The sequence below is a fragment of the Oncorhynchus mykiss genome, chromosome 5 (genome assembly GCF_057628025.1).
Source record: "Oncorhynchus mykiss isolate SJ-2025 chromosome 5, ASM5762802v1, whole genome shotgun sequence".
Lineage (NCBI taxonomy): Eukaryota > Metazoa > Chordata > Actinopteri > Salmoniformes > Salmonidae > Oncorhynchus > Oncorhynchus mykiss.
Genome location: NC_143026.1, coordinates 1474480 through 1485774, shown reverse-complemented (window position 1 = coordinate 1485774; position 11295 = coordinate 1474480). Strand labels below are relative to the sequence as shown.

Here is an 11295-nt window from a genome sequence, read left to right as displayed (position 1 = left end):
TTATCGCAGCTGGTTTTTACAATGTGTACTAATGCAATATTAATTGTAGCATTTTATTTGTTAAAATATTATTTATTGACTTTGTAACTATTTTATGTTTTAAATCATTTATTTTAATATTGCTATATGTTAAAAAGAGACTGGATTAAACCATTATTTTCCCAAAATACTATGTGTGCTGGGTAATGTGTCTCTGTGGACCTTGGAGCTGTAGCAGGGTGTTGGAGCTCTAGCAGGGTGTTGGAGCTCTAGCAGGGTGTTGGAGCTCTAGCAGGGTGTTGGAGCTGTAGCAGGGTGTTGGAGCTGTATCAGGGTGTTGGAGCTCTAGCAGGGTGTTGGAGCTGTGGCAGGGTGTTGGAGCTGTAGCAGGGTGTTGGAGCTGTGGCAGGGTGTTGGAGCTGTAGCAGGGTGTTGGAGCTGTACTACACCGGCTCTGATGCTCAAACTGAATGGTGACAGCTGTAGGCTTCAGTATGTTATGGAAACTGAATGGTGACAGCTGTAGGATTCAGTATGTTATGGGAACTGAATGGTGACAGCTGTAGGACTCAGTATGTTATGGAAACTGAATGGTGACAGCTGTAGGATTCAGTATGTTATGGAAACTGAATGGTGACAGCTGTAGCATTCAGAATGTTATGGGAACTGAATGGTGACAGCTGTATGATTCAGTATGTTATGGGAACTGAATGGTGACAGCTGTAGGATTCAGTATGTTATGGAAACTGAATGGTGACAGCTGTAGGATTCAGTATGTTATGGAAACTGAATGGTGACAGCTGTAGGATTCAGTATGTTATGGGAACTGAATGGTGACAGCTGTAGGATTCAGTATGTTATGGGAACTGAATGGTGACAGCTGTAGGATTCAGTATGTTATGGGAACTGAATGGTGACAGCTGTAGGACTCAGTATGTTATGGAAACTGAATGGTGACAGCTGTAGGACTCAGTATGTTATGGAAACTGAATGGTGACAGCTGTAGGATTCAGTATGTTATGGGAACTGAATGGTGACAGCTGTAGGATTCAGTATGTTATGGAAACTGAATGGTGACAGCTGTAGGACTCAGTATGTTTTGGAAACTGAATGGTGACAGCTGTAGGACTCAGTATGTTATGGAAACTGAATGGTGACAGCTGTAGGACTCAGTATGTTATGGAAACTGAATGGTGACAGCTGTAGGATTCAGTATGTTATGGAAACTGAATGGTGACAGCTGTAGGATTCAGTATGTTATGGAAACTGAATGGTGACAGCTGTATGATTCAGTATGTTATGGAAACTGAATGGTGACAGCTGTAGGATTCAGTATGTTATGGGAACTGAATGGTGACAGCTGTAGGATTCAGTATGTTATGGGAACTGAATGGTGACAGCTGTAGGATTCAGTATGTTATGGGAACTGAATGGTGACAGCTGTAGGACTCAGTATGTTATGGGAACTGAATGGTGACAGCTGTAGGATTCAGTATGTTATGGGAACTGAATGGTGACAGCTGTAGGACTCAGTATGTTATGGGAACTGAATGGTGACAGCTGTAGGATTCAGTATGTTATGGGAACTGAATGGTGACAGCTGTAGGATTCAGTATGTTATGGGAACTGAATGGTGACAGCTGTAGGATTCAGTATGTTATGGAAACTGAATGGTGACAGCTGTAGGATTCAGTATGTTATGGAAATGGTTGACTTCCTCTGAGAACATCTTGGATAGACATTCTCTCACAATAAAAAAAAAAAGTATAATATTGTGTCTAACTTTCTGACTCATTATTATTCAGGATTAATTCAGGACTAGCTGTAGTCACAGTAGCATCCACATGTATGTAGAAGTGTTTAGAAACATTATATCCTTATTTAGAATAAAAGTGACTCCAAAATGACACAATGCATGATTTACCATTCATTATTATTGGGTAAATGATCTAAAACACAACCAAAACAAATAGCAAATGCATCCAACAATAAAAATGTCACTGTCCCATTTATTTTAGAGCTCACTGTATTTAGGGCACATGGTGCCAATTGGGATGTATAGGAACAAACACACTGGGACATCTAGTGCATTAGAGCTTCATATCATTGACTGGGGAATGGTGCACAGTGGAACAGCCTCTAAAAACAACAGAATATATACATGAACTACATTTAACTCTGTTGGTTAAGATAGAACACAGAAGAAGCTTCAACAGGATCCATGCATAGGTACTAGCTGGAGAGAACCTTGCAGTCCTCAAAGACACCCAGCGAGGCTTTAACTCTTTAAGTAAAGACACCTTGTGTTTCCCATGACTACACAGCGATGTAAAGAAACCAACAAATAACATCACTATCACTGTCATTTAGAGCAGAATAACGCTGTGGGATGTTGGGAAACGGGACGGAGGAGAACTGATGTCATGCTGGTTGGTGGGGCCACATTACGTCTGGTCGGGGTCGGGAGAGAGGATAACTGTTCCCAGACCAATGTAACCTCAAGCTACCCACATACACACATTAAGTAATGACATCGTCCTGACACTGTCTGTGACTGGTCAGCATGGAAATGACAGGACTCCTCTTTCTCAACCACTGACCAATAGCAGTAGCCTTGCAGAGTGTTCCTTCCCTTTTTCTGCTGAGGTTAAGAGAATGCCAACCTGTCTATAACCTCTTTATAACCTGTCTATACTGCCAACCTGTCTATAACCTCTTTATAACCTGTCTATACTGCCAACCTGTCTATAACCTCTTTATAACCTCTTTATAACCTGTCTATACTGCCAACCTGTCTATAACCTCTTTATAACCTGTCTATACTGCCAATCGGTCTATAACTTCTCCACAACCTGTCTATAACCTCTTTATAACCTGTTTATAACCTGTCTATATTGCCAACCGGTCTATATATCGGTAATGCCTTTTGCTTTAGAAAATTGGAAAACTCTGTTTCTTCTTCTCCTCTTTCAGCATTCCATTAGTCACGAGTAATAAAGGACCATCATCAGGAATACAATGTGAACCTTGTTCAGTCAGTCAGTCAGGGGAGGAGACAGACAGATACTAATCCCTCCTTCCTTTGACTTCATGTTTACTGGTGCTGTACTGTCACTGAGGCCCACAGCCAATCAGAAGAGGTTGAACTCCAGTGGGAGGAGTCAGTCAGTCGGTCCATCATGTCTGTCTATCGGCAGGCAGCGACCAGGCCAAGCACTCACTCCAGATGGGTTGTTGGCAGCGTGGTGAGTCTCCTGGTAGGTTGTAGGTAGCGTGGTGAGTCTCCTGGTAGGTTGTGGGTAGCGTGGTGAGTCTCCTGGTAGGTTGTGGGTAGCGTGATGAGTCTCCTGGTAGGTTGTGGGTAGTGTGTTGTGGACGCTGCAGACAGCTGGTAGAGGTATGGCCTGGTGGAGAGGAGGGGCCAACCTAGGCTGAGGAGAGAAGGGAGGAGGAGGAGGGAAGTTAAGTTGCAGAGAACAGGAGAGGAAGGAGGAGAGAAGAGAGAAGGAGAGAAGAGAGGAGAGAAGAGGAGGAAAGAGAGGAGAGAGGAGGAGAGAAGGGGAGGAGGAAAGAAGAGAGGAGGAGAGAAGAGAGGAGGAGAGAAGAGGAGGAGGAAAAGAAGAGAGGAGGAGAGGAGAGGAGGAGGAGAGGAGAGGCGGAGGAAAGAAGAGAGGAGGAGAGGAGGAGTAAAGAAGAGAGGAGGAAAGGAGAGGAGAGAGGAGGAGAGGAGAGAAGAGAGGAGGAGAGGAGAGAAGAGAGGAGGAGAGAGGAGGAGAGAAGAGAAGAGAGGTGGAGAGAAGAGAGGAGGAGAGAAGAGGAGGAGAGGAGAGAGGAGGAGAGGAAAGAAGAGAGAAGAGGAGAGAAGAGAGGAGGAGAGAGGAGGAGAGAAGAGAGGAGGAGAGGAGAGAAGAGAGGAGGAGAGAAGAGGAGAGAAGAGAGGAGGAGAGAGGAGGAGAGGAAAGAGGAGAGAAGAGAGGAGGAAAAGAGGAACAACACAGAAATCACCTCATAGTTAAGGTTATAGTCAAAACAATGGCTGCTCACAGTTGTAGTAAAAGTGATACTACAGAGTTACTGGTTTATAGTAGCAGCTCTGGTGGACGTTCCTGCAGTCAGAATACCAATTGTACGCTCCCTCAAAACTTGAGAGATCTGTGGCATTGTGTTGTGTGACAAAACGGCACATTTTAGTGGCCTTTTATTATCCCCAGCACAAGGTACACCTGTGTAATGACCATGCTGTTTAACCACCTTCTTGATATACCACAACTGTCAGCTGGATGGATTATCTTGGCAAAGGAGAAACGCTCACGAATAGAGGTGTAAACACATTTGTTCACAGAATTTTAGGGAAATACTTTGTTTTGTGTGTGGAAGATTTCTGGGTTCTTTAATTTCATCTCATGAAACATGGGACCAACACTTTACATGTTGTGTTTATATTTTTGTTGAGTGTAGTTGATACCTGCTGAAGTTCACTCACTGCTGGTTCTGTTTTACTATGCAGCATATTGCAGGAGGACATCCTTCCCAACTGCACAGGAAAACTCAACTTCTACTGTTTCACTATTTCAGCCAGAGACAACAATAAACCTGTCCTGATATAGAACAACCTAGACATTATTCAGCATTATCCAGGCTAATAAACCTGTCCTGATATAAAACAACCCAGACATTATCCAGGCTAATAAACATGTCCTGTTCTAGAACAACCTAGACATTATTCAGCATTGTCCAGGCTAATAAACCTGTCCTGTTCTAGAACAACCTAGACATTATGCAGCATTATCCAGGCTAATAAACCTGTCCTGTTCTAAAACAACCTGGACATTATCCAGCCTAATAAACCTGTCCTGATATAGAACAACCTAGATATTATTCAGCATTATCCAGGCTAATAAACCTGTCCTGTTCTAGAACAACCTAGACATTATCCAGCCTAATAAACCTGTCCTGATATAGAACAACCTAGACATTATCCAGGCTAATAAACACTGTCCTGTTCTAGAACAAACTAGACATTATGCAGCATTATCCAGCCTAATAAACCTGTCCTGATCTAGAACAACCTGGACATTATGCACTATTATCCAGGCTAATAAACTTGACCTGATATAGAACAACCCTAGACATTATCCAGGCTAATAAACACTGTCCTGTTCTAGAACAAACTAGACATTATGCAGCATTATCCAACCTAATAAACCTGTCATGATATAGAACAACCTAGACATTATCCAGGCTAATAAACCCTGTTCTGTTCTAGAACAACCTAGACATTATGCAGCATTATCCAGGCTAATAAACCTGTCCTGATATAGAATCATCTAGACATTATTCAGCATTATCCAGGCTAATAAACCTGTCCTGTTCTAGAACAACCTAGACATTATTCAGCATTATCCAGGCTAATAAACCTGTCCTGATATAGAACAACCTAGACATTATTCAGCATTATCCCAGCTAATAAACCTGTCCTCATATAGAACAACCCTAGACATTATCCAGGCTAATAAACCTATCCTGATATAGAACAACCTAGACATTATCCAGGCTAATAAACCTGTCCTGTTCTAAAACAACCTGGACATTATCTAGCCTAATAAACCTGTCCTGATATAGAACAACCTAGATATTATTCAGCATTATCCAGGCTAATAAACCTGTCCTGTTCTAGAACAACCTAGACATTATCCAGCATTATCCAGGCTAATTAACCTGTCCTGTTCTAGAACAACCTAGACATTATTCAGCATTATCCAGGCTAATATACCTGTCCTGTTCTAGAACAACCTAGACATTATCCAGCCTAATAAACCTGTCCTGATATAGAACAACCCTAGACATTATCCAGGCTAATAAACACTGTCCTGTTCTAGAACAAACTAGACATTATGCAGCATTATCCAGCCTAATAAACCTGTCCTGATCTAGAACAACCTAGACATTATCCAGGCTAATAAACACTGTCCTGTTCTAGAACAACCTAGACATTATGCAGCATTATCCAGGCTAATAAACCTGTCCTGTTCTAGAACAACCTAGACATTATTCAGCATTATCCAGGCTAATAAACCTGTCCTGATATAGAACAACCTAGACATTATTCAGCATTATCCAAGCTAATAAACCTGTCCTCATATAGAACAACCTAGACATTATCCAGGCTAATAAACCTGTCATGATATAGAACAACCTAGACATTATCCAGGCTAATAAACACTGTCCTGTTCTAGAACAACCTAGACATTATGCAGCATTATCCAGGCTAATAAACCGTTCCTGTTCTAGAACAACCTATACATTATTCAGCATTATCCAGGCTAATAAATCTGTCCTGTTCTAGAACAACCTAGACATTATTCAGCATTATCCAGGCTAATAAATCTGTCCTGATATAGAACAACCTGGACATTATCCAGGCTAATAAACACTGTCCTGTTCTAGAACAACCTAGACATTATGCAGCCTAATAAACACTGTCCTGTTCTAGAACAACCTGGACATTATCCAGGCTAATAAACACTGTCCTGTTCTAGAACAACCTAGACATTATCCAGGCTAATAAACACTGTCCTGTTCTAAAACAACCTGGACATTATCCAGGCTAATAAACACTGTCCTGTTCTAGAACAACCTAGACATTATGCAACCTAATAAACACAGTCCTGTTCTAGAACAACCTAGACATTATGGAGCCTAATAAACACTGTCCTGTTCTAGAACAACCTAGACATTATGGAGCCTAATAAACACTGTCCTGTTCTAGAACAACCTGGACATTATCCAGGCTAATAAACAGTCCTGCTCTAGAACAACCTAGACATTATCCAGGCTAATAAACACAGTCCTGCTCTAGAACAACCTAGACATTATCCAGGCTAATAAACACTGTCCTGTTCTAGAACAACCTGGACATTACGCAGCCTAATAAACACTGTCCTGTTCTAGAACAACCTATACATTATTCAGCATTATCCAGGCTAATAAATCTGTCCTGTTCTAGAACAACCTAGACATTATTCAGCATTATCCAGGCTAATAAATCTGTCCTGATATAGAACAACCTGGACATTATCCAGGCTAATAAACACTGTCATGTTCTAGAACAACCTAGACATCATGCAGCCTAATAAACACTGTCCTGTTCTAGAACAACCTGGACATTATCCAGGCTAATAAACACTGTCCTGTTCTAGAACAACCTAGACATTATCCAGGCTAATAAACACTGTCCTGTTCTAAAACAACCTGGACATTATCCAGGCTAATAAACACTGTCCTGTTCTAGAACAACCTAGACATTATGCAGTCTAATAAACACAGTCCTGTTCTAGAACAACCTGGACATTATTGAGCCTAATAAACACTGTCCTGTTCTAGAACAACCTAGACATTATGCAGCATTATCCAGGCTAATAAACACTGTCCTGTTCTAGAACAACCTATACATTATTCAGCATTATCCAGGCTAATAAATCTGTCCTGTTCTAGAACAACCTAGACATTATTCAGCATTATCCAGGCTAATAAATCTGTCCTGATATAGAACAACCTGGACATTATCCAGGCTAATAAACACTGTCATGTTCTAGAACAACCTAGACATCATGCAGCCTAATAAACACTGTCCTGTTCTAGAACAACCTGGACATTATCCAGGCTAATATACCTGTCCTGTTCTAGAACAACCTAGACATTATCCAGCCTAATAAACCTGTCCTGATATAGAACAACCCTAGACATTATCCAGGCTAATAAACACTGTCCTGTTCTAGAACAAACTAGACATTATGCAGCATTATCCAGCCTAATAAACCTGTCCTGATCTAGAACAACCTAGACATTATCCAGGCTAATAAACACTGTCCTGTTCTAGAACAACCTAGACATTATGCAGCATTATCCAGGCTAATAAACCTGTCCTGTTCTAGAACAACCTAGACATTATTCAGCATTATCCAGGCTAATAAACCTGTCCTGATATAGAACAACCTAGACATTATTCAGCATTATCCAAGCTAATAAACCTGTCCTCATATAGAACAACCTAGACATTATCCAGGCTAATAAACCTGTCATGATATAGAACAACCTAGACATTATCCAGGCTAATAAACACTGTCCTGTTCTAGAACAACCTAGACATTATGCAGCATTATCCAGGCTAATAAACCGTTCCTGTTCTAGAACAACCTATACATTATTCAGCATTATCCAGGCTAATAAATCTGTCCTGTTCTAGAACAACCTAGACATTATTCAGCATTATCCAGGCTAATAAATCTGTCCTGATATAGAACAACCTGGACATTATCCAGGCTAATAAACACTGTCCTGTTCTAGAACAACCTAGACATTATGCAGCCTAATAAACACTGTCCTGTTCTAGAACAACCTGGACATTATCCAGGCTAATAAACACTGTCCTGTTCTAGAACAACCTAGACATTATCCAGGCTAATAAACACTGTCCTGTTCTAAAACAACCTGGACATTATCCAGGCTAATAAACACTGTCCTGTTCTAGAACAACCTAGACATTATGCAACCTAATAAACACAGTCCTGTTCTAGAACAACCTAGACATTATGGAGCCTAATAAACACTGTCCTGTTCTAGAACAACCTAGACATTATGGAGCCTAATAAACACTGTCCTGTTCTAGAACAACCTGGACATTATCCAGGCTAATAAACAGTCCTGCTCTAGAACAACCTAGACATTATCCAGGCTAATAAACACAGTCCTGCTCTAGAACAACCTAGACATTATCCAGGCTAATAAACACTGTCCTGTTCTAGAACAACCTGGACATTACGCAGCCTAATAAACACTGTCCTGTTCTAGAACAACCTATACATTATTCAGCATTATCCAGGCTAATAAATCTGTCCTGTTCTAGAACAACCTAGACATTATTCAGCATTATCCAGGCTAATAAATCTGTCCTGATATAGAACAACCTGGACATTATCCAGGCTAATAAACACTGTCATGTTCTAGAACAACCTAGACATCATGCAGCCTAATAAACACTGTCCTGTTCTAGAACAACCTGGACATTATCCAGGCTAATAAACACTGTCCTGTTCTAGAACAACCTAGACATTATCCAGGCTAATAAACACTGTCCTGTTCTAAAACAACCTGGACATTATCCAGGCTAATAAACACTGTCCTGTTCTAGAACAACCTAGACATTATGCAGTCTAATAAACACAGTCCTGTTCTAGAACAACCTGGACATTATCCAGGCTAATAAACACTGTCCTGTTCTAGAACAACCTAGACATTATGGAGCCTAATAAACACTGTCCTGTTCTAGAACAACCTAGACATTATCCAGGCTAATAAACACTGTCCTGTTCTAGAACAACCTAGACATTATGCAGCCTAATAAACACTGTCCTGTTCTAGAACAACCTGGACATTATCCAGGCTAATAAACAGTCCTGTTCTAGAACAACCTAGACATTATCCAGGCTAATAAACACTGTCCTGTTCTAGAACAACCTGGACATTATGCAGCCTAATAAACACTGTCCTGTTCTAGAACAATCTAGACATTATTCAGCATTATCCAACCTAATAAACCTGTCCTGATATAGAACAACCTGGACATTATCCAGGCTAATAAACACTGTCCTGTTCTAGAACAACCTATACATTATTCAGCATTATCCAGGCTAATAAATCTGTCCTGTTCTAGAACAACCTAGACATTATTCAGCATTATCCAGGCTAATAAATCTGTCCTGATATAGAACAACCTGTACATTATCCAGGCTAATAAACACTGTCCTGTTCTAGAACAACCTAGACATTATCCAGGCTAATAAACACTGTCCTGTTCTAAAACAACCTGGACATTATCCAGGCTAATAAACACTGTCCTGTTCTAGAACAACCTAGACATTATGCAACCTAATAAACACAGTCCTGTTCTAGAACAACCTAGACATTATGGAGCCTAATAAACACTGTCCTGTTCTAGAACAACCTAGACATTATGGAGCCTAATAAACACTGTCCTGTTCTAGAACAACCTGGACATTATCCAGGCTAATAAACAGTCCTGCTCTAGAACAACCTAGACATTATCCAGGCTAATAAACACAGTCCTGCTCTAGAACAACCTAGACATTATCCAGGCTAATAAACACTGTCCTGTTCTAGAACAACCTGGACATTACGCAGCCTAATAAACACTGTCCTGTTCTAGAACAACCTATACATTATTCAGCATTATCCAGGCTAATAAATCTGTCCTGTTCTAGAACAACCTAGACATTATTCAGCATTATCCAGGCTAATAAATCTGTCCTGATATAGAACAACCTGGACATTATCCAGGCTAATAAACACTGTCATGTTCTAGAACAACCTAGACATCATGCAGCCTAATAAACACTGTCCTGTTCTAGAACAACCTGGACATTATCCAGGCTAATAAACACTGTCCTGTTCTAGAACAACCTAGACATTATCCAGGCTAATAAACACTGTCCTGTTCTAAAACAACCTGGACATTATCCAGGCTAATAAACACTGTCCTGTTCTAGAACAACCTAGACATTATGCAGTCTAATAAACACAGTCCTGTTCTAGAACAACCTGGACATTATTGAGCCTAATAAACACTGTCCTGTTCTAGAACAACCTAGACATTATGGAGCCTAATAAACACTGTCCTGTTCTAGAACAACCTAGACATTATCCAGGCTAATAAACACTGTCCTGTTCTAGAACAACCTAGACATTATGCAGCCTAATAAACACTGTCCTGTTCTAGAACAACCTGGACATTATCCAGGCTAATAAACAGTCCTGTTCTAGAACAACCTAGACATTATCCAGGCTAATAAACACTGTCCTGTTCTAGAACAACCTGGACATTATGCAGCCTAATAAACACTGTCCTGTTCTAGAACAATCTAGACATTATTCAGCATTATCCAACCTAATAAACCTGTCCTGATATAGAACAACCTGGACATTATCCAGGCTAATAAACACTGTCCTGTTCTAGAACAACCTATACATTATTCAGCATTATCCAGGCTAATAAATCTGTCCTGTTCTAGAACAACCTAGACATTATTCAGCATTATCCAGGCTAATAAATCTGTCCTGATATAGAACAACCTGTACATTATCCAGGCTAATAAACACTGTCCTGTTCTAGAACAACCTAGACATTATGCAGCCTAATAAACACTGTCCTGTTCTAGAACAACCTGGACATTATCCAGGCTAATAAACAGTCCTGTTCTAGAACAACCTAGACATTATCCAGGCTAATAAACACTGTCC

At 40.5% G+C, this 11295-nt stretch overlaps 1 protein-coding gene across 11 annotated transcripts in view; it reads right to left on the bottom strand.

Annotated features, from left to right (window-relative positions):
- Positions 1-1893: 1893 nt before the first annotated feature.
- LOC110524930 (interleukin-11 receptor subunit alpha) overlaps positions 1894-11295 on the bottom strand; it is a 65033-nt gene continuing 55631 nt past the window's right edge. For 4 of the 11 annotated variants that reach the window (XR_016495814.1, XR_016495813.1, XM_036976611.2 and 1 more), the window contains one exon: positions 1894-3410. Coding sequence is in view for 3 of the 11 variants with exons in the window: in XM_036976611.2 (XP_036832506.2) it covers positions 3141-3410 (270 nt within the window). In the remaining 8 variants the exon portion in view is untranslated. The remainder of the gene's footprint in view (positions 3411-11295) is intronic. The other 7 variants (XR_016495815.1, XR_016495811.1, XR_016495808.1 and 4 more) reach the window with 5 other exon arrangements.